Source organism: Crotalus tigris, unplaced genomic scaffold (genome assembly GCF_016545835.1).
Source record: "Crotalus tigris isolate CLP2741 ecotype Arizona unplaced genomic scaffold, ASM1654583v1 scf7180000019563.1149672, whole genome shotgun sequence".
NCBI lineage: Eukaryota > Metazoa > Chordata > Lepidosauria > Squamata > Viperidae > Crotalus > Crotalus tigris.
Genome location: NW_024097595.1, coordinates 856,843 through 881,844, shown reverse-complemented (window position 1 = coordinate 881,844; position 25,002 = coordinate 856,843). Strand labels below are relative to the sequence as shown.

Below are 25,002 nucleotides of genomic sequence, written 5' to 3'. Positions count from 1 at the left end.
TCGAAAACCAATAGGAATTGCTGCTGAACGTGCCAAAACACCCAGGCGGCAAACTTTGCAGGTGCAAGTTGCAGGAACTTTGCATCCCTCACTGCTACCCAACTACACCATCTCTTACTTAGTTCCGCAGAGAGCTGGAGAAGACTGGAGCAGTAAGTTTCTCTTGATCTTCCCTGTTCGGTTCTACACGGGAATGCACAGGGTAGGCGGTGGTGCTGGGGGGTGGCTGCAGGGCTGGAGCCAGCGCAGCTGATGCTTTGAGAGCCACGGGGCTGGCTCTACGGGGATGCGCAGGATGGGCAGTGGTGCTGGGGGGCGGCTGGGGGGACAGCTGCAGGGCCGGAGCCGGAGCAACTGGTGCTTTGCCTTTGCGAGCTATGGGGCCGGCTCTGTGGGGATGCGCAGGGTGGGAGGTGGTGCTGGGGGGCAGCTGGGGGGGGTGGCTGCAGGGCCGGAGCTTGCGCGGCTGGTGCTTTGCCTTTGCGAGCCGTGGGGCTGGTTCTACGGGGATGCGCAGGGGGGGCGGTGGTGCTGGGGGGGGGCGGCTCAGGGCCGGAGCTGGCTCGGCTGGTGCTTTGTGAGTCGCGGGGCCAGCTCTCCACGGCAGGGCAGCGGTGCTGGCGGGGCGGCTGTGGGCGGGGGCGCGGCAGGCAGTTGACCTTCCATGGGCCGCGCCAGCTGGTGGTCTACGCAGTGCTGACCTGCGCTGCCACCACCTCACTCTGCGCATCTACGTGGCCATCCTGGAGTGCCTGGCTCACAACACCTGCCTCCGCCGCCCATTCCCGCGCAGTCCAGCCGTGTAGATTTTTGGACAAGTGAGAAATAGAGATTGAATGTTGATACTCTAGCTGCAGCACTTGCCGTAAAATTCAATATGAAGGATATTTCTTGTTCAGATATTTCCAATATATTGTTAGATGATACATTGACAAAAAATATTCATTCAATGGAAAAGTACTCATTTAAATAATTAATAGGCATGTAAGCATAATTACAATATAAAATGTTATTGTTACAAATGTTTTTTATTATGCATTGATCATATTATAGTGTATTCTGTATTATTGTTGCAATAAATACAATGTTTCTTTTATTTACGATATTTTTTTCTTCAATTTATTCGTGTCCTCCTTTTTGTTGTAAAAAAGTTGGTCACCTTAGTAATACCTAAAGAACTTCCATTTATTTATGACATCTAGAGCAGCTTTGCTGGCTGAGGAATTCTGGGAGTTGAAGTCCACAAGTCTTAAAGGTGCCAAGGTTGGAGACCCCGGCTCTAGAGGTTCACATTGCCATTTTAACTGTTTCAACTTCAGATTTGTCACAGGTATACATAACAGAGTATAGTTAGTCCTCGACTTACGATCACAATTGAGCCCAAAATTTCTGTTGCCAAGTGAGTCATTTGTTAAGTGAGTTTTGCCTCATTTTATGGCCTTTCTTGCCTCAGTTGTTAAGTGAATCACTGCAGTTGTTAAGTTAGTAGCCCAGTTGTTAAGTGAATCTAGCGTCCCCATTGACTTTGCTCGTCAGAAGGTTGTAAAAAGTGATCACATGTTCTCAGGACACTGCAAAGGTCATAAATATGACTCAGTTGCCAAGTGTCTGAATTTTCATCACACAACCATGGGGATGCTGCAACAGTCATAAGTGTGAAAAATGGTCATAAGTCACTTTTTTCAGTGATGTTGTAACTTTGAACGGTCACTAAATGAACTGTTGTAAGTCAAAAACTACCTGTACGTCTAGGTCAGAGGGTGTCAAACTGCTGGCCCGTAGGCCAGAGGCATCATGGCGAAACCGCGCTCACCCCATTGCCGGAATGGGAAAAAAAGTTACGATATGTCATGACACGTCATGTGATGTTGCGAGTTCGACACCCGTGGTCTAGGTAATAATAGTAGGACTAAAATTATTTTATCAACAATACAGTATTTTTTAATTTATTCCTTTCTTTTATATTCCAACTTTTTGCCTGTAGGCCTCAAGCCAGTGCTTCTGTTTCATTTTCCGCTCAACCAATGTCTGCCACCTAAGTGTTAAGTGCCAGTTTGCATTGACTAGCCCACAGTTATCATATTTCAATGGAGTTTTTCATCCGGGTTCCCCCACGACAAATCCTATATTTATCCATTACTCCTTGCTGGTCCCTTTTATTTCCTAACAACAGACACCCACACACAGTCATCTACACTACATGATCAACTATGCTTAACATGAGACGTATAGTCCCAGGGTCCTTCAAAAAGCTATCACCACAGAGATTTTTTTTTATTGTTGCAGCGGATGAAAACAACAGCAATTATTATAGCTGTATTTAGTTACTATAACATTCCATTCATTCAAACCATTTTTGCATTTGTCCTTGTCTTCCTTTCTTCGTTGCCTGATTCAGTAAACTTTTAGAGATCTAGACTAGCACCAGCCCAGAAAAATATCCCATTAGCTTGAAAGTGAGTATATGCTCTTCCTGCATCAGAGAGTGTACCCTGTTTTTCAATACAGATAGTCCTTCACTTACAACCACAATTGAGCCCCAGATTTCTACTGCTAAGCAAGAGAGTTGTTAAGTGAATTTTGCCCTATTTTAGGACTTTTTTTGCCACAGTTGATAAGTGAATCACTGCAGTTGTTGTCATGGTTCCAACAAGATGAAACTCTTCAAAAGAACTTTGAGGCATTGTTTACCTTAAGAATCTTTATTTTGAGTAGCATAACATCAGCACTGCATAATCTCCAGCCCACCAATTCCTTATCAGCTCTGGTTACAATAACCTTGTTTCTCAACTTGGTTTAGTGTTGTTATGTCTAGCTGGACTCTCGTTCACATCCCCCTACCCAGCACCATCTAACTCTAAAAGCAAAAAGTAAAAGATGGCTACATTTCCATCTGCTGTCAATGCAAAAACATCTGATGTTAGCAGTATTGACAGTTGTTATGTTAGTAACACGGTTATTAAGTGAATCTGGGTTCCCCCGCTTTGCTTGTCAGAAAGTCGAAAAGGTGATCACATGACTCTGGGACAATGCATAAATCTGAGACAGTTGCCAAGTGTCTGAATTTTGATCACATGACCATGGGATGCTACAACAGTGGTTAAGTGTGAAAAACGGTCACGAGTCACTTTTTTCAAGTGCTGTTGTAACTTTGGACTATCACTAAATGAACAATTGTAAGTTGAAGATTACCTCCACATGGAATGTGAAACCTTAATAAGGTCAACTGCAAAGCCTGAGATCTTTTCGCTTTAGCCTTTGTTGTCCATGAATAGCTCATCATTTTATTAACTGGTAACATAATGTGTTTCTCTGACTCAATTTTTGTATGCAAGGCATTTGTGAAAATAAGGAAAATTTAACGATGTAAAAGAAGTCTCATCCAGAAATCACTTAACAGTCCTGTGTTTTAGTCACTGAGAAACATAATCCAAAAGAGCTTCCCAATGGAGATTAAAAGCAAAGGTCTTGAGACTATGGATTTTCAGATCTGCAACTTCTTATTAAATCAATTTTAGAAAAGGAAAGATGGCAGGTTGGCTATTAGTCTGCCTGAGTGCTTCACTTACTCCTTTGCTACATCAGTCAAAATGATCTCAGTGGGGCGTGTATTTACTGCCACTGCTTAACTGTCTCTAACACAATGCTTTCTCCGTCATTAATTTCTAATCTTCTTGGTCTTGTTTTAGCACAGATGCCTACAACTCCTCTGTGAGTGCAGAAAAGATATAATTAGCTTGTTTGCCTGATGAGAATTCAGCAGCAAGCTCAGAATATTTAAAGCTACACTTAAAACTAGTAATTTTGTTCTCCCTGAAGCAACGTTTGCAGTCTTAATCCCAGATTCTAGACTCACAAAAATCAGACAATTCAAAGATGACAAAATTAGAACTAGTTTTGCAGTCTTACAGTAGAACAAAACTTCTAATCCAATCACTGTGACAGCCTGATGTACTAGAGCAGATCAGGGTGATCCTTGCTGGTTTGCCTAACAATAGGATGTCTTCTAATATTAAAAAAAAAAAAAAATCCAATTTCACCATCTCTATTCATCTACCAAGATGGACTGAACCCCTTATTTTCATCAGCCACTTCATACATTCATTCTCCCTCTAATTGAATTCAGTTAGGTCTCTCACCTACTGAAATCGGACATAACCCCTGAATCCAGTGGTGGGATTCAGCCAGTTCACACCAGTTCGGCAGAACCGGTAGCTAATTTTTTGTTGCCCAAGCCCAGAATGGACTTCCGGAAGCGGCATCCACACAGAGAACCGGTTGTTCACATATTTGAATCCCACCACTGCCTGAATCTATGCATCACCCCAAACCATGCTTTAATACTGATCATAATATGATTAGTACATATTCCCACATAACAGGAAAAAAATCAAAACCACTGTAATAACTTCACTTAATGTTTGTGGAGATTCTCAGTCATTCAGGTCATGGTTGTCCCAAAGGTGCTTTTTCAAGAGGCAACTGGACTTCCTTGTTTTTCTTTGAAGAAGTTTCACTTCTCATGCAAGAAGCTTCTTCAGCTCTGACTGGATGGTGGGGAATGGAAGGATTTATATTCCTTGCAGACAGCTGGTCATTTGCATTCATTTAGAGCAGGGGTTCTCAACCTCGGCAACTTTAAGACTTGTGGACTTCAACTCCCAGAATTCCTCAGCCAGCTTTGCTGGCTGAGGAATTCTGGGAGTTGAAGTCCACAAGTCTTAAAGTTGCCGAGGTTGAAAACCCCTGATTTATAGAGTTGTTGAGGCCACTTGGGGTTTTGTCCTGAGGGGGAATTGTCCTGACTCTGGGGACACAGCAAAACCCCAAGTGGCCTCAACAGCTCTCTGAAAGAATGCAAATGACCAAGCAATATAAATCCTTCCATTTCCTCACCATCCAGTCAGAGCTGACGAAGCTTCTTGGATGAGAAGTGAAATGTCTTTAAAAAAAAAGACCAAGAAAGTTCAGTTGCTCTTGAAAAAGCACTTTAGGACAACTTCACTTAATGGGCAAAGTTAGGCCTTTCCTCAATTTCATCTAATCCAGGATAAATTTCCAAATCCAGCTAAGAATACTATCTTAGGTTTTACCTTAGTATTTGATGATTGCTGAGGTCTGAGGGGGCTGAACCTGACCCGAAGCAAGACAAGTTTTTTATTTCTCATAGTTCTCTGTCACCCCCAAATGATATCTCTTGGGAGATAAGCACTACTCTCAAGAATGTAAGTCTGTTGTTTAGGGGTCTTTATGAATTTATAGTTATTACTAGATGGAAAGGGAGAAGTTTTGGTCAAAAGGGCATTTGGTGTACCAACTGAAATCCTACCAAGAGCAGAAGGATCTCACAACATATTGCTACTCACACTGGCACACCACAATGCCATCTTCGTGGGGCCATCTCTGCAGACTACCCAGAAACTCTAACTAGCAAATAATATAGTAGCTAATATGTTTACCAGGCACTCATCATCATAAGTACATATATTTGTATTAAGTCCTACTTTATAGGCTCCCACACACAATTCAAAATGCTTGTGACATGTTGTCCTTTATGTGGATTAGCACCCAAGCTGCTAAAGAGTTGCCTTCTTCAGCTTCTTTCCTAATACAATCAAGAAATTGCCATCTTTAACTTCTTACCTAATACAGTCAAATGGGAGAAGCTGCCTGTTGTTCCCCAACTCCCTGAGGTAAGGTAAATAGAGCCCTACAGTTGTTTGGTTGTAGTGCTTATTTTGTGATTTAGTCTCATTTGAGGTTTGTCTAGCCTCACCTTTGTGGACCGGAACATCTAATAGATGCTGGCAGAATGGAAAAAACAGGAATGTTGTGAAAGACACATCTGAGCCAAGGTGGAGGGAGAAGCATGAAAAAGAGACTCTGAGTAACTATGCCTAAATTATGCTAGATATACCACTGAGCTGGAGAATTCTATTGTATTACCCCATCAGCAGTAAATATCTTTCCAGACATCCAAAGATGTTCTTATTTCTTGTTTCCTTCCTTTGCTTGCAATTCAGGAATTAACAATTGCCTTATGGAAACAAACAGAGCTTTTCCAACAAGTATTTTGGGTTTAATTGGAACAACATATCTGTTATTTAATTATTACAGGCATTATATTTTATTTATTTTATTTATGAGACTTATATACTGCTTTAAGTGCAAGCACTCTCTAAGCGGTGTACACCAGTAAGCAATGTATATATATATATTTACATTGCCCCCAACAATCTGGGTCCTCATTTTACCTACCTCGGAAGGATGGAAGGCTGAGTCAACCTTGAGCCGGTAAGATTTGAACCGCTGACCTGCTGAATAATGCACTGGTTGGTTCACCTTTGATGCTTTAGTGTATATTGGTTTCCTAATGGTGATTTCTGAAATAAACTGCCAGAAGCTCCTTGTGAATTGGTGCAGATTGTGCCACTTAAAATGTCCAGTCATCAAAATTATAAACTAGAGAGCCAAATATTAAAACCCATCAAAACGGGGAGTAACAAGCAGCTCCTGTAGAGCAAAGTACACTAATATAGGTAGCAATTTTAACGTTAAATTTTTGAAATGGCGATTAAGAATAGAAATTTAAGTTGAACTAATAACTGCCTAATTAAATTTACAGATTTATTAAGTGGAAGAGAGGAATAAATCACAATATGACTGGGTAGCGCATACCAAGTTGACCACATATCTGCTTAATAAGCCAAACCCTCAATGATACATTGCTATTCCCTTTATGCAGGAACAAGCCAATTTCATCCAAATCAGGAAACTATAATTTACGGCTTTAACAAACCAATGTATTATGAGAACAATAGGTTCATAGCATTCCAAAGCCATGAAATCATAGCTTTCCAGTTCAGATGAAAGAAGCTGTGTTTTACTTATGCAAAGGGGAAAAAAGGGAAGGGGTTATATGCACTCCCAAAAGATTTATTGTTATTTCAGCTTATTAAAGCAAATCATGATCCTTGAAATGCAATACTGCTATATTAGAATGACATCTGAAGGCAGAGCAAGTATAAAATGCAGTTATTTCTTACAATACAACCTCACTATGTGAACGAAGATTGATTTCAATAGTTTATTCTCCCAACACCAGTGGAATTAAAATAGGGCTATGGCATGTTTAACTAAAATAAAGATCCCTGTTATAAGTAAGCTTAGAAGTTTATCATGCAATGTTGGGCTGTTAGCCACAAGATGATGCTGTTGTATTTGTTACAGAAAATCCAATCTTCTTTTAGAAAGTAGGCAAAGGATTCAACATAAATCTTCCAAACGCCCATCAATACATTTCCCTCTGCTAAAAATTTTTCAAAGGGCTTATGATTGCATTTCTGTTTGCTACAGAGAATCATTTTTATTCCATTTACACAGATACTTCTAAAATAATGTTTACAAGCCATAGATTACATCTGGTTCAATTGACTTATTTAAGGGACCAGATCTTCCATTTCAAAGTTGCAACATAATCGCTCACAGGTAACAGAAAGGAAAGATTAAAAATCAAACCATTAAAATAGCAATAGCAATAGCACTTAGATTTATATATTGTTTCACAGGGCTGAACAGCCCTCTCTAAGCAGTTGACAGAGTTAGCACATTGCCCCCAACAATCTGGGTCCTCATTTTACCCACCTCAGAAGGAGCCAACTTGAGTAGCAATGAGCACGCACCAAATTTACGTAAAAATATAAATAATGCTAAGAAAGATAGAAGGAAAGAGGAGAAGATGCCCAGCTCCATACCAGTATAAAAGACACCTGGGAGCCAGAAATGTTGCTGATTGATAGGGGATCAAATACTTATTTCACTCCTTAAAATGCAAATCAATTTATAACTTTTTTGAAATGCATTTTTCTGATTTGTTGTTGTTATTCTGTCTCTCACTGTTAAAATAAACCTACCATTAAAATTATAGGCTGATCATTTCTTTGTCAGTGGGCAAACGTACAAAATCAGCAGGGGATCAAATAATATTTTCCCCCACTGTGTCTGATTTCTAAGGATGAACACTCACCATAATCAGATCAAATCAATGCCCAATTAGATTTTATATTTATGAATCCACATACACACAGATAGGCACTTTATTATCCAGGCATAAGAAATCTGAGGCTGTTCAGAGATTACTGAATTAAAACTCCTTGCACACTTCATATTGGCTATGCTACCACGGCTAATCTGTAATTCAAATTTCAGCAGCAACAGATTGCCAAGTTCTGCAACCTGTTGGTAAAGACCTTGTAACTTTATGTCCTTGTAACTTTAATGTACTGTTGCAGGTTGTAATCTGTTCCAAGTAAAGCTGCCTTTTGCAATTGACTGATTTTATTAATGTCAATGGTGATTGTTATTATTACATTAGGATAATTTTTTCCTTTTAAGTTTTATGCATGCTACTTGGTACCAGCTTCTTTTACAGTTATCACTTTTTCTTTAAATCCCTTTTTGTCACTCTTATTTCACAACACGTTTGATTTTCAAATAAACCCAATTCTTGCAAGATACTGGCTTTTCCTTCCCTTGCTTTCATTGTAAATTAGAGATGTTGCCTAATACCTTGTTAACAGACGCTTACTTTGAAAACAATCTCATCTTGAGATTACTGAGGAAGTTAACTTTTTCATGTTAATTTTTAGTTAACTACACATCTTCTGTACTTTAGTAAATAGATAAATCTGACTACCAACGTTTATATTTGGAGCACAGGAAACAATAACGATATCACTTTAGCGCCTTTAGGGGAAAATCACACTACTTGAACATTAGTCACTTTCTTCTCTGCTCTTTCTCTTTTGTTGATTGACACTGTTTTAATTCCCACCCGTATGAAGAGCTCTGGAGTAGTTAAAAGTTTGTAATCTACTTTCTAATTTCAAACTGACCTAAAATGGATTTTGGAACAAATCTGGAAATACTGCATCTACTGTACGGAGTAAAAATACGGAGGCAAATGAGCTGCACACACAGATCAGCCTTTCCCAATTCTTCAGATACAGTATATTGCATGCGATTTCTAGAATCTGCAACTAGTGTGACTATAGACATGGTGCCTGGTAATTGTGGGAACAATCTGAATGTTTCAGATGTATACACTAAAAGTATATCATTTACTTTAGATTAAAACTATTTTACAGAACAACAAAAATATTAGCAACCCAAATGTAACAGCCTGAGTGCACAAATATATCTTCAGCTGGTACAATTTGTGATGCCAACCATAACTGAATAGGAAGAGGAACACCTTCCTCTTAGGAGACTGTGAACCTCTAAAGATACGGCCGCATGAAGAGGACATCCCTGCTTTTACCAGGTCAGTACATAAAGAAGCTGATCTATTTCAGATATCCAGGCTAAGTAGACTTTTATATTCTAGTACAGAGGTCCCCAACCTTTTGGGCACTAGGGACCGGTTCCGTGGAGAGAGGTTTATCCGCGGACCGGAGGGGGCATGGTTTTGTGTGCTGCCTGCATCCCAAGGATGGAGCTTTGGTTGTTTGTCCGGACCGCTGTTGGCATGCTGCGGTCCAGTACCAGTCCACGGACTAGGGGTTGGGGACCCCTGTTCTAGTACAAGAGTGTTGAATCTTGCTGTACAGCATACTGGCCTTTTGAACTGCAAAAATAGTTTTGCAGTAAGCTGCCTCCTTCACTACTTTGCACCAGGTGCAGCCCATGCTCTAGTCTAACTCCTAAGGCATGCCCATCTAAGGTATACAGTGCTGTGATCATTTGGACTAGAAACTTGGACTTTACTATGCACTCTCAATATTAAAGCAAAAATCAAGAACACGGAGGCATAACCTCACACTGACAGCAGGGAAGTTCAAAAGTAATGTTAGAAAGCATTACTTCATAGAAAGAAGAAGCGGAAGCTTGGAACCAACTTCCAGCGGAGGTAGTGGATCAGTTATCAGTAACTGAGTTTAAACTCGCTTGGGATAAACACTTGTCCGTCATCTGACAAAAAATAAAAATTAAATAAACATGAATGAAATATATAAATAATAATTTAAAAGAATAAATAAACTGAAAACAAAAAACAAGTAAACTCAAAGGGCAGACTCAATGGACTACTAGGTCTTTTTCTGCCACTAGTTTTCTATGTATCTATGAATTATTACACCAGGATATCCTGGCCAAAGATAGTATAGACCAGACATGTCAAACACAAGGCCCACGGGCTGGATCTAGTCCAAAATGTGATTCCATCCAGCTCGGAGACCTGCTCTGGAAAGAGCGAAGGACCAGCCTGCCACACCTCAGCCTGGCCCAGGCCGACCAGGCTGGTTGTGTCCATCAAAGCCAGAACATGCTCAGCCTTAAATCCATGAGGCAGCCTCGGCCGGTGCTCTGGGTGCACGCACAAGCAGAGTTCAGCGTCCCTGCTGGCTGTCTTGTCCCACAGGCTGACTTCACCCAGGATGCCGGCGCTGGCCGTCTCCTGTGCGCACACCCGGGGGTCAGGGCAGGGGTGGCGAGGCAGCTCCTTGCTGGTTACAGTGGATCTTAGGCTGAGCGCGTTCTGTCTTTGATGGACACACGCCAGCCACACCTACCCAGTAGGCCATACCCATCCCGGCCACGCCCACCTGGCCCCCAATGGCAACCACAATACTGATGCGGCCCTCAATGAAATTGAATTTGACACCCCTGGTATAGACAGATACATTTAAGAAAAGATGCACGTTCTATTTAAGGAGGAGAGACAGTCTGACATTATAGCACTGACTATTGTGTTGTAAGAAGAGACATCAGCTTACAATATCCAAAGGGCTAAAGGGAGCAGTCTAATAGTACTCTTACATTACAGGTAGTCCTTGACTTACAAAAATTCATTTGGTGACTGTTGAAAATTACAACACTCCTGAAAAAGGTAACTTATGACCGTTTTTCACACTTACAACGGTGGCAGCATGCCCATGGTTGATGTGATTAAAAATTGGATGCTTGGCAACTGGTTCATATTTGTGATGGCTGCAGTGTCCCGGGATGATGTGATAATCTTTTGCGACCTTCTGACAAGCAAAGTCAGTGGGGAAGCCAGTTTCACTTAACGACCGGGTTACTAACTTAACAGCTGCAGTGATTCACTCGACAACTGTGGCAGGAAAGGTTGTAAAATGGGGCAAAACTCACTTAACAAATGTTTGACTTAGCAACATAAATTTTGGGATGAACTGTGGTTGTTAATCGAGAACTACCTGTATTTTTAACAATTAATCCAATACTGTTTTTGGCTTATAATAAAGATATGACTACTTCTAGTTTAACAGCGTTATCTAATTACAACGAAAGATACCTGCAATAAAAATTGGAGTTCGCTTCTTTCTGATTTCCAGTGTTCTGCCTGACACCTAAACTCTTCTTCTGCCACTTTTATGATCTCTGACTCTATCACATTCTTCTGTTCCTTCTGGCATTCCAAGGTCTCCTTGATGTAGATACAGGTTAAAATTAACTTAATCATAACTTACTGTAGGCTTGACATATAGCTATAAATATAGACATACGGGAATTAATTGAAGCTGTCAAACATTGTGTTGTAGATCCATGTTATTCTCATTTCCTAATTTTACCAGGGAGAGGAAAGAAAACATTTCATGCAAGACATTTTCTTCATCGACAGAGTTCATTGCAGTCTCAGAGAATCGGTCTGAATGGATGCTACCTTTATTCAGGTATGGTAGATGAAACTGCTTAGATTTAAGGAAAATAATATTTTTTTGTTACACTGCAGGGAAAGTGAGACATCTGAAGAAAAACTGCCATTGTATCTGAACAAACCACCGTTCCAATCATTCTGCCTGCAAATCAAAATCCTAAACTCTGTTTGATCTAGGTATGAAATTCTGCTTTAAGGAAATAATCTACCACAAGGACGGCAACATTGGTCACTATCAACATTATTGAATTCCAAGTCCCATCAAGCCTTTCCTGTAGAGAGAAGAAGTGGTGCTGATGGGAACTGCAGAGCAAGAACTACTGAAAGCCTACACAATGCCCATCTCTGCTTTGTGGATCAGACTAATTTTTAACGTGTGACTAGCTCTCACTCTTTTCTGTCTCCTCAATTGTCCCTGCTGAATTCAGCTACAAATCACTACTATTTCTTCCATGAAACCAGGCTGCTAACATCTGCTAGTTATATTGGTGAAGAACCTCCCTACCCAAAAGAACATCAACTTACACTCTTGGATGAGAGAAGGAAGTTACGTTCCCCATCTTGAACATCTTGGAGGAAGCAAGGAATGGGACTTAAAAGAGCCCCACACTCTAGACTAGCATGCCCAACCTGTGACTACGGGCCACATGTGGCCCTGGAGAGCTAATAATGCCACCCCTCAAGACTGCAAACTTTTAACATTATGCAAGTTATATACATTAACTATATTATATATTTTATATGTGACCCAAGACAATTACTCTTCACTCAATGAGGTCCAAGCAAGACAAAAGGTTGGACACCATGCTCTAGACCAGTGGTTCCCAACCTGTGGTCCATGGACCTCAGGGGGGACCACGAAGGCTTGAAAAAATGTTATTATTTAAATCTTGTAACGACTTGGGGGTCTGTGGCCACAAAAGTTATTTAAAGGGAGTCCGTGGTAAAGAAAAGATTGAGAACCACTGCTCTGGACTCTTCACTGGCCAAGAACCATTAAGACATTTTTCCTTCTCCTCAAGGAACACTGTCATGTCAAAGGGGAAAAAAAATCAATCTCCCACTTAATCATTTAAATTTAAGCAGCTTGCTTATCTCTCTGCCTGAAAAATAAGACTTACAATATTTCACCAGGAAGACAACCCTAAATTTAAAATATTTTCCCCCACTCACCCATCCTGCAGAGCAAGACAAAAGCTCATCTCTCTCTATCACTGTTTTAGAAAACATCAATGTAAACCCTTTGCCAAAAAGCAACCATCTCTTCAGATAAATCCAGTTCCAGAGTGCTGCAATTACAAGCAAGTGCCTCAACTTTCTGTTTTCCTTTTCCCTCTGAATCCCTTTTCAGTTTGTGTCATATCTTTTCAACTGCAAGATGTTTTTTTTAAGCCCAAGAAACTTTTTTGTAGAAAAACAGAGCAGAAAATACTGTAAGAATATGTGTTTACGTTCTGAATCATAAATATAGCAACAACCATAGGAGTAGGTCAGAAAAAAATGGCAACCCTACAACTACCCCTTTGTACATGCATGCTATGTTGACGCATACCAGAGAGGAGGGGTCCCCAACCCTCGGTCCATGGACAAGCACTGGTCTGCGGCATGCCAGAAACCAGTCCATGCAAACAAGCAATGCCCCATCTGCGGGATGCAGGCAGTACTCCCTCCAGTCCATGGAAAAAACTCTCTCCATTGAACCGGTCCCTGGTGCCCAAAAGGTTGGGGACCTCTGCAATAGATCACTGTTTCTCAACCTTGACCACCTGAAGATGGGCGGACTTCAGCTCCCAGACTTCTTTGCTGTCTAAGTTCTGCCCCTTTGTACATACTGTACATGCTATATTGACACATACACCATAGAGCACTGTTTCTCAACCTTGACCACTTGAAGATGAGAGGACTTCTGGGAGCAGAAGTCCACCCATCGTTGAGTGGTCACCGTTGAGAAACACTGCCATAGAGTAGAGAGCTCCAATGATAACCATCATCAATCATGACCTTGCTGAAGACACCATAAATAAAGGTTTACCTTCAGAATATCATCCAATCTCATCCTTTCCTTCAAAAGGGTTTCGTATTCAGCATGGCAGGTACCAATAATCAGCTCTTTTTCTGATAACTCATTGATAAATCTTCTCTGTTTTTCATCCCATTGACACTTATTGATGTGAAATGTTTTCTCCGCCTCATTCAATTTCTGCTGAAGAGCTCTGATGGTTTCTGTTGGAAAGAGACACAAGGTGATTCTCAAATACAATTAAAATGTGAATTAAAATAGCATAGGTTCTTCTTCCACCATCTGCAGAGAGAGAGAGAGAGGGGGGGGGGGCATGCGGGGGTCTCACCCCTTGCAGCCCCGTGCCCTCAAAAGAGACGTTCTGCGATGGCAGGCTACAAACTAATGAAAGCTGGTTTTTTTGGAGTACTTGTTACTTTTTCTCCATGTGCCGCCTATCACATCGTGCCCTGCCCCCCTCAGCTCCCGCCCCCACTCCCTGGAAGGCTGCAAGAAGCTCCCATCGCAGCTTCTCTTCTCTCTCCCGTTGTTTTCCTCCCCAATGTCACAGCATGGGGCTGCAAGGAGTGAGACATCCCCCCCGTGTGCACGCACTCACACAAACAAACATGTGCATGGGTCTGGGAGAGGTGAACTGAGAACCACACAGAGGCCTTTAGGCACAGAGGCAATGATGGGGGGAGGGGTCAAAATGGGAAGCCTCCTGCCTGGAACCTCGGGCAGCTTAAAAAAATAAATCTGCAAAGCGCTCAGAATGCGGCCTCCAGGGATGCCCGGTTCCCGCGCACTCGCCGCAGCTTCCTCGACATGCGCCCAGGGGGCAGAGCGGGGCTGAAGCAGCAAGGCAGCCCGTCGCTGGTTCTAGGGCTGCCCTGTGGATCTAAGGCTGAAAGCGTTCTGGCTTTGATGGTAGCTATGAGGTTGTAAATCAGCACCCGGTTGGCCTGGGCCAGCCTCTTTTCTTTCTGAGCGGTCAGAAGGGACACTGGGCGCTCGCCACCTCCTCTTGTGGGTGTGCCCAGGGAGTGGGGCAGGGACAGCCCCTCGCTGCCCCTTTTCTGCCAAAACTTCTTTTTATATCCTTTTCTCTCACTTCCCCTCCTTTTCCATACACCTCCTACTCGGCGGTGCTTTCGCAAGTGCCAATCAGCTGGAGCCCGGCACTGAGCCCCAACAGCCATGCAGAAGCGCCGATCAACTTATAGCTGTTCTCGCAGATCCTGGGCCTCTGCCAAGCTTCGACAGCCCTGCAGCTCCAGCTGTCTATCCCTCAAGGCTTGTGCGTTGCTGTTGCTACTTCAGCTCATTCCTCTCCCCCACCCCGCTACCACTTCTCTAGGACAGTTGCGCACACCTGCCAGGTGCCAAAACCCTGTGTTAGACGGATACTGTCCTGCAATGTCTTGTTAAGAACACAGTAAGACAGACAGACACAGTGTTGGGATTCAGCCAGTTCACACCAGTTCAGCAGAACCAGTAGCTAATTTTTTGTTGCCCAGGCCTAGAGAATGGATTTCCGGAAGCGGCATCCACACAGAGAACTGGATGTTCACATATTTGAATCCCACCACCAGACAGACACATATATATAGGGGCCAATCTACAGCCCTAACAAGGATCATGTAACTTTTTAAACATAGTATTATTAAACAATTGCAGGAATGCAGGAACAGACAATTCATATTGGTCAGAAAAAGGATATAAAATTTAATGGATTTATGGAAAAGAGTAAATTTAATGGGGGGAAAATGCTACTAGTTATATGCAAACTATGAATTTGCTTAACTGAGACCAGTTTATTATATTTGGAAAACAAATAATCCACTAGCTATCATTTAAAGTTGCTATTCAGCCAAGTATACAACATAATCACCATGTTAATATCTTTTTAATTAGGTAGTAATGAGTACCCAACAGAATGACAACAATTTCAAAATTATGTATCAGTTCTGCTAGAACTTTGGGACCAAATATTTTCCCATCATTAATTTATATAGACACTGAGTCTCTTGTTATTAAAAACAAATGGGATTATTGAGAATTTTTTTTAAGAAATTCAGAAATATTTCAAAATTAATAAGCAAGTAGAAATTGAAAGATGTATAACATAGGATGCTATGAAGCTACTTATAAATATTACTCTATTAACATAAGCAAGGAAAAATAGGAATGAAATGTTAGAATCAGGACACAAGAAAAATAATTTTGATGTATTTACTGCATTAAAGTATAAGAGATATTTATGATGGGTAATAAAATATTATTAAAAATATAAGGTTTATTAAATGTATATATTACAAATGTCATTCTCATAAATTGTTTTTCTAAATTGTTAGCACCTGCTGTTAACCAAGCAAAAAATGTGGAAGTTACAAATTAAATATTACATTTTAACTCAGAATATTCAGAATCCATGAAACTCACTATGAAAAATGTGGCAAATAGTTTAAAAACTCTAAATCTGAGAAATTAAGTAACAATCTTAACCAAACAATCAGTGACAGTAACAAAATGAGAAAGATCCAGGAGATTCAGACCTGAATATTAATAAAGTGTTTCTAAAACAATTAACTCCCTATTTATGCCAGGAAAACACTCTTACTGAATTATATTCATAGGGAAACTGTTCAGAAATCTGTTAGTTATTTATTGTAAATATTCTGAATTTTACCTTGCAGCTGTTCTATTTGTTTGTTTGCTCCGCCCAATTTTTCTTCTGATGAATACCGTTCTATGCCAACTTCTTTCCTTGCTACAGCTAATTCATACTCCAGGCTTTGTCGGACAGCTTCACCCTTCTCAACTTCCGCTCGCAGTTTTGCAATCTGGCTTTCATAGTTTGATAGCTATAAATGAAATCAGTTTTTTTGAAGAAAAAAAAATTACAGGTAACTTTATTGACAAATTATTTTTTGAATACTCCTATTATGCAATTGTTTACACTTAGATGCCTTGAAACAAATTGGGTTGAAAGGTTTGTGAAAATCATTTGGATTTTCCTTTTTTTTTCTTTCCTCTGTTGTTTATATGCCAAAATGCCTGTACATGATTGTAAATTACCTAATCACATAATACTTGAAAATTAATACAGTTACTGTAAAACATTACAAATCCCATAAAAATCAAAACCAAACCATGAATGGTACTTTCCCTTTTCTCCCCCGGGATTAAATCAATTGAGGAATCTAGTCTAGAAACAAAGCCGTTGAGCTGCAAACTTTTGGATTTGAACAATAATGCATAGAAAGGACACAGTCTTTCTGATGCCTTTAAAAGCAGAAGGGTTTTCCAATGGTAAACAGTTTTAGTTTGTCATCTCCTGCTACAATAGCTCCAAATAAAAGGACGTGTTGATATTTCACAGCCTTAAAAGTTTGCATTGTCTTTTCCTCTTTGGAAGTGTATATTCTTTCTGACATTCTCTTCCAGAACAATTCTGTGCCATCAAAGCTAAGGATCTGATGTGCTGTTTCATCAATTTCATTGATAGCTACTTTTAACATAAGGATGCTGCATTCCTGTCACCACCAGCAACTTCACAATTCACTTTCACGTTCTGAAAATTAGAACCCAGCCTAAGTCTATTAAATTACCACAAAGTTTGCATGAAATCCATCATACTTCCCCTTTCTTTTTATAAAAGGCTGTCTGGTCTTAGTTTGAATCACCATTATGCTAAGCTGCACGCAGCGTTAAGTTTGAACTTTCATTCACGATGCCCGTTAAAACTTTTTCATCTCAAATGCTCATTTCATTTGAAAGCTGCTTTGTTGGCTTATTTTAAGTGTCAAACCATTCACTTCTTAATTGTTGAAGTATTTTCTTCAGTGTTGAGTTGACAAGACTTACAGTAGCTCATATGCAATGGAAGATGGGCTTTGCACGTCAAGACTCTTTATTATTTTCATTTTCTACTCTAAATCATTTATTTATTTATTTATTTATTTATTTATTTGTGAGACTTATATACCGCTTTAAGTGCAAGCACTCTCTAAGTGGTGTACACCAGTAAGCAATGTATATATATATTTACATTGCCCCCAACAATCTGGGTCCTCATTTTACCTACCTCGGAAGGATGGAAGGCTGAGTCAACCTTGAGCCGGTGAGATTTGAACTGCTGACCTGCTGAACACAGTCAGCTAAAGTGGCCTGCAGTACTACACTCTAACTGCTGCGCCACCTCGGCTCATTTTATACAGGTAGTTCTTGGTTATTGTCTAGCCTATTTAGCGACTTACAACAGTGCTGAAAAAGTAGGTTTACAACCAGTCCTTGAACTTATGATCATCCCAGTATTACAGGAACTCTATCTGCGATCTTCACAGCTGGCTTCTGACAAGTATAGTGAATTGGGAAGCCAGCAGTAACTTGACAGTCGTAGTAACGTGATACTGCATTGAACAACTGCAAGTGATTCTCTTAACAAACACAGAGGAATTGGAATCATGGTCATGTGATGTTTCACTTAACAACCCCATTGCTTAGCAATGGAGTTGCTGGTCCCGATTGCAGTTGTTAAGTGAGAACTACCTGAATTTACCAGCCAGGCCTACATTTTCGTTATATTGTATGAACACTTTCCAGTCATCACCACCATGAGGAGAAATGCATTATCTCCAGCTTCCTTCCAAGTCCAACAGGAATTATATTACAGGCAAGATGCAAATTACAGCAGGAATCTCACTGAGTACATAATTAACTCTATGAGCCCTAGGGAACTTTTGACTCATATTTTTTAAACAACAATCCCCTCACATTCAAGCTTTGGATGTAAAAGCTAAATAACCATATGTTTATTAAGATCAACATCTTAAACAGTTCATACTGATTAATACATTTTGGGCAGTGTTGGGCTTCAGGGTTTAGTGATTATGGTCTAGGTAACAGATTGACTGACATTTCCGAGCAACTATAGATGGCGTCTGTAGAGTTCCCAATGAAACATCAGGAAATCTGTTTTCTAGACTACAATCACTAAACCCTGAAGCATAACACTGCCCAGCAGATATGGGTCATGTATATAATGCTTTTTCTTTTTCTTTTTAATAGCCCAAGTCATCTAAACCTTAGAGTGTTAAGAAACTCCAGTCAACACTGTATAAATACCACTGTATCAAAATAACATAATGCATTGTGTAATACTGTATAAAACAAATTTTATTACTAACATTTTATTAATAAAAATCAATCAAAAATGCTATGTTATTGACAGGGACTTCAAAGCAAATTGTGTATAACAATAAAAAAAATGCAAGAAGCACATCTAACTTAGAAGACCCCACTAAGGTAGAATATTGAGTTCTTTTAATCACCTACAGCCTATCATATATTTTTTTAAAACATAAATGAAGTTCTTTTCCCATGAGAATTATACCTGTATTCTGGTTTCTGATTTTATAAAAAAGAGATGGAAAAAAATCCAAGAAAAAAAAAGAAACATTTGGAAGAATCTTAAATATGACTTTCCATGTTGTGACTATGACTTAGAAGTGCTTTGGATCTCATGAAGCACAGTACCTATTGTATTCATTAAAGCAGCTCTCTCTTTTAGGCTTTCATGTAAGCCTGCAAAAAGAAAAAAATGCTGCAGTTGGTTTAAGAGACGTAGTAACTTTAATACCACAAAGACTGGGCTTGGATAAGATTGAAAGAAGTTCTTTTAAACCAGGGTCCAAGAGTGCAGAAGCTAATGCAAATCCCTTCATTAGCATCATTGAGGAAGGCTGGTGTAGTTCTTCACAGACACATCAGAAAGGTGGCAAGTTGGAGGAAAAGGTCATCAATATAAGAATGTTGCGCACACACACACACACACACACACACACACACACACCACCAACAACAATGAATTTACCTCTGCATTATGTTTAGCAGTTATGTCAAGTTTCTCTTTCTTGGCTTGATGGAGTTTTCTTCTCAGATCTTCCTTTGTTTCCACATCAGCTTCACTATGATTGTGGAGAAATGTCTTTGCAAAGTTCCTGTTTAAAAATGCAAGGACTTTTCACTAACAATGATCTCAGTCATACAAGCTTTGAATTTTCAAATAATCAAGGCAGCAAGGTTACATTTCTCACTCAGAACTAAGTCCCATTCAATTTATAAGATTCGTTTCCAAGGTAATATACTCTGGAGCTCTGGCTATTAATGGAACTGTTTTGCATCCTATTCACTACCATTGCATTCAAGAATGTATCTGAAGCTACTACATCTGTGACTGCAGATCACTGAAGGAAATTTTAAAGATTATCAACTTTTTATATTTAATTCTAGCTGCACTGATTTAAAAATTCTGCTTTATATGTTACATTTTTAAAGGGTTGTGAGTCATGCCAAAAAATGAAGGCAGGGTAGAAACAAATTAAACACAAGAGATGCCACCCATGATAAAAGTCAATCTCTTTCAAACCTTACATCTCTTCCTTTGCCTCTTGTTTAAAATAAAAACAAAAATAACATTTATTTTGTTCAGGCAGCATTTTTCAAGCACTATTTAGAAAAATAATGCAGCTTAAATAATTCTGTAAATGGGGAAGGTCCAGGAGGAGTGGCTTCTCATGATAACTGCAACAGAATACTTTTTTTCCTGTGCATAGCTTTTAAAATACGGATGTTTTGCATCTTACCAGCTGCCATATATTCAGTTAATGAGAAACAGAGAGTTGTTGACTGGTTTCCTTGATATCGAGGGAAAATAAGTTTACCCTGATGAATTAGCTCAATCTAATTACTATTAATTTGTTATTACTAGAAGATGCATGCATACAACTCTTTTAATGTTATCCTTTTAGGCGCCAAAATATAAACTACCTGGAATTATAATTCTTAACTCATAAACCTTACTCAGCTTTTCAAATAAAAGGGAAAGATTCATGAAACAAAACTAAATCTTATATCTAAGTTACTAAGGTAACTATGGCAACCACCTCACATAAAATAACAATTTTTTTTCTTGCATTGACAGTGAGGAAATGTGATAAAATACCTGTTTTTTTAATATAATATACCATAAATGGAAAATTAAGCAACTTTTTAAAATACTGCATCTACTTTTCATATAATATATGGGAAGTGACTGGCAGAACAATTCAGGGATAAAAAATGTTATAGATATGACATAACATGATGGTAAGCAGGAAAAGAATATAAACATGGTAAGACAAGAGGAAAAGCCAGCTGCCCACATTAAAAAAATACTTAATTGTCAGCAGGCAATTATAAATATAAATATAAGAGTTTTAAAAAAACTTTCATGAAAAATCACATCTTGAAGAAAAAATGGAAACAACTTCTGACAGGGACTAAATACACTTCTCTGACTAATTTGAGTCTCACAGCTCAAATCGTCCTGTTTATTAGAAAAGAAGCTGCAATTTTACCCATTAGTTGCATTTTATTTGCTAAGTAAAATACAAAATTTAGAAAATAAGGTATCTTTCTGTCAGTGATGTTTTATTACCAAAACTGGATTGAAGAACCATGAAAAGTGTATGAATGTGTATACAGCATATGTGTATATGTATATACCGGATGTGTGTATGTCTATACAGGTAGTTCTCAACTTACGACAACTGAACCCAAAATTTCAGTTGCTAAGTGAGACAGTTGTGTGAGTTTTGCCCCATTTTACAACCTTTTTTGCCACAGCTGTTAAGTTAGTAACATGGTTAAGTGAATCAGCTTCCCCATTGACTCTGATTGTCAGACAGTGATCACATGACCCCGGAGACACTGCAACCATCATAAACATGAGCCAGTTGCCAAGCATCTGAATTTTGATCACATGACCAAGGGGATGCTGCAAGGATTATAAGTGTGAAAAACAGTTATAAGTCACTTTTTTCAGTGCCACTGTAACTTGGAACGGTCACTAAATGAACTGTTGTAACTCAAGGATTACTTGTATTTTGCTATTCTTAATTAAAGGAATTGCAGAAATGCTTTATTAAGAGAAGTTGTCTTAGATATATTTATAGCACAATCCTATATTTGCTATGTATTCTCAAACAAAATCTAAATGATTTTGCTAATGATTTTGTGATGTAGGTGTAGAGTTATTTTTAAAACCAACTAGAGTAAGCTAACACAATCCTACAGAATGCTGAATTTTCACTAAGATACCAGCACTATTGGATGGGATAATTATTTGGTAACACATGACTATTGTAACACTAGTGCAAATTTGAAATCTCAAATTATGAAGTATTAACAGTATGATTTGTACATTCTAAATTGTTATCTGGTACTAAACATTTTTTCCAAATATATATTTCCTGCAGTTAGCATTGTTTTCAAAACTAACAAATGGCAGAAATTGCATGATCAAGAGTACTATTCAGATAATAGAAAGTGTCCTAACTTTATTTTTGTTAATTATAGGAATTAAACTTACCGTTTCATTTCAGACACTGAGTAATTCACTTGAGAATCCATTACAACTAATTTTCTGCTTTATGTTCTCTGAACAAACATCGCTATTTTCATATGCAATATGTTTGCACCACAAGATTTCAAACATCACTTGTTTTCCCACTTCTTGAAGTCACATTAAAACCTACAATACACGGATTTAAATAAACATCTCAGTCATGTCGTTTTTGCAATAATGTAATTATTTGGATTTAATCACAAATTAAAGAATTCATCATTATTAAAGTATTCAATTATCATTGCCCAATAGTTTACAGAAACCAGTAACAAAAATCCAAAGAGTCACAAAACAAACTTTAATATTATCATTATTTCTAGCTCCTCTATCTTCATGTTACAAAAATCTATTGTAGGCTTAAGAAGTAGCTTAAGAAATAAAACACAGGCTTAAGAAAAAACATAAATCTTGTCAGATATCCAAAAATAATGGTCATTTGGGATGCACTTAGAAGTGACTTTTTGAATAGCAGGCTGTGCTTCTAAATTTCTCAAATTGCCACTAGAAACAATAAATTAGCCAATGTGTCTGGAGAAATTAAAATGTTGAACCAAGACTGTACAAACCATCCTTAAAAACAGGAACTCACTCTCTCTCAGACCTACCTATTACAAGGTCATTGTTGTAGGGCAGTCTTTCCCAAACTTGACAATTTTAAGGCATGAGGATTAAAATTGTCAAGTTTGGGAAACACTGTTGTAGGGATAAAATGGAGATTCTTGTGCAAGCTACTTTGAGTCCTGAAGAAAACATGGGATATAAATTTAGGAAATAAAATAAATATGCTAGTCTCGTTCAGTTTGAAAAAGCAACAAAAGAAATTGATAGTGGTAGCACAATTGGCATTTACCTTCAATCAATGGCTGCCAATTCACTGATTAAAAAGTAATGCTTTTCCCAATTTTTCAGTAACAGTACAACATAGCTGGTTGGAGGTTTTCTAGTGGAACTCCCTACTCAGGCAGGAGACCTTATATCTTTCTGGATAAATGGCTCTCTAATCTCTTTTTAAAAACGTGCAATGATGAAGCCATCATGTCATCCAGCCAGCTGTATAGCTCCCATTACCCCTGCCTGTCTTCTGGTTGGAGATTTTGAGAAGGTCAGTACCTCTAAGACTCCAATTTGGGGTATGTTGGTCCCAATTGTTCAATTTTTTTTGCAGTAAACTGGGATTCAGTGATGTATATCTCTAGATTGTTTAGCAGATAAATCAGCAAAAACAATTCCCTTAACAGACACTAATGAACACTATGTTACAGACTTATCACTTGGAGAAAAGCAAATCCATCAAACCAACTCATTCTGTTTTACCTAAATAACTGATTACAGTTAAGCCAGCTGTAGTTCTAGAAATGTGGCAAGGCGTTTACTTGGACTTCCTCGTTGCTACCAATTTACTCAAACCCAAAGCAAAGACCCAAAACTATATCCAAATAAAAGTCTTCTGGATCATACAGACTGTCTGACTCTTGTCAATAAAAGGCAAGGCTCCTAAACTTTTTGCCTTCACACTTCCCTTTAATGTAATCTTGAGGTTCATGCCTCCCCTAAAAATCCAAATATCAAAATGAACACAAATGAACAATTAAAAAGATAACATAAAACTTTGCAAAAGGTGTTTTTTTTTTTTTTGTAACAACATACAACTAAAGGATTCTTCACATCTCCCCAGATTCTCTCTAGATCTTCTCAAGGGAGGTATAAGTCACAGTTTGGGAGCCCTGGTATAAGGTGTGTGAGTAAAGAAGTACAAGATGGTCTTGAAGAAGGTATATCAACAACTGCTGTGTAAACATCAGCTTACCCTTGAAAGGGAATGAGAAACTCAAGATTGCTCCACCTTGATATGGGGGAGGGGACAGGGAGAGAATATGTCAAATTTTCAAGACTCAGTTATTACATAATGCAACAATAAAGTGGCATTTCTGGGATTTTTGGGGATGTCTTGTTTCCTACCTGAAAGGGCTGATAGGGTGGAATTGTGATACAACTCATCTCCCCAAGTTTGTTAAATAGACAGATGCCAAAATCAAACCCAGTTAAAGAGCCACATTATTCCTTTTTGCTATCAGGCCGCTCTCAGCTTCATTCCTGGGCTTAAGTTGCTTAGCAACAGATCTTATTCATCTTATTTTTAAATGGTTGAAACAAATCCCAATCATCTTAAATCAACTGGTATGGAGTAAAATTTTATATCATCTACCAGGAAAGCACATTTGAAAGGAAGGCAAAAGGTGTCATTTGTACATTGTCAAGTTTCCATCGTTATATAGAGCAAATTTACATCGGGCAGGACTTGAGATAACTCGAAATAACTTCCTCACACCTAAGACCCTAACCCATAGTTTTAGAAAAACTACAAAGGGTTCAACAAGTGGCAGATTTCTCACTGTACCGTCTCAGGGCCAGGAAAGACTTTACATGTGAATTTGTATTGGTTTCATCCTGCTTCCTATAAAATGAATATTCCTTCTTACATTTGCCGGCTTTACCGCTGCTTGTAATCCCTGTTTCACACCTCCCTGGTCAATCCGGATTGACCCACGGAGGTCTGAAAAACATCATAGCTCTATCTGTCTCTCTCCAGCCCAAAGCAAAGCGTTCCTCCTCCTCCTCTTGGTTTCCAACTCTTCCTACCAATCTACCGTAACGCCACAGTCGAAATCTGCTATTCTCCCATCTTCGTACCTGTCTGCCGCGCCTGTATTTGAAAGCAGCAATCATGAGATCACCAAACTATCGGATATGGACAATCTGCAAGAAACCGGGCTTTTTCTGGGCGGGCTTTAGGACCCAGAGAGTAACGGGAAAGCCCGGACATTCATGCTAGCTTCAGACTGACTTTACAACGGCTATTTCCGGTTAGAGAGCAAC

At 39.2% G+C, this 25,002-nt stretch overlaps 1 protein-coding gene across 9 annotated transcripts in view; it reads right to left on the bottom strand.

Moving 5' to 3' along the window:
• Positions 1-25,002, bottom strand: part of CCDC171 (coiled-coil domain containing 171) — a 199,345-nt gene extending 174,343 nt beyond the window's left edge. For 4 of the 9 annotated variants that reach the window (XR_005559169.1, XM_039363669.1, XM_039363668.1 and 1 more), the window contains exons 1-6: positions 24,817-25,002; positions 22,090-22,251; positions 19,552-19,678; positions 16,366-16,540; positions 13,707-13,897; positions 11,312-11,443 (exon numbers count right to left, since the gene is read on the bottom strand). Coding sequence is in view for 8 of the 9 variants with exons in the window: in XM_039363669.1 (XP_039219603.1) it covers positions 11,312-11,443; positions 13,707-13,897; positions 16,366-16,540; positions 19,552-19,678; positions 22,090-22,130 (666 nt within the window). In the remaining variant the exon portion in view is untranslated. Of the gene's footprint in view, positions 1-11,311; positions 11,444-13,706; positions 13,898-16,365; positions 16,541-19,551; positions 19,679-22,089; positions 22,252-22,975; positions 22,997-24,605; positions 24,626-24,816 lie in introns of those variants that run through there. The other 5 variants (XM_039363664.1, XM_039363663.1, XM_039363666.1 and 2 more) reach the window with 4 other exon arrangements.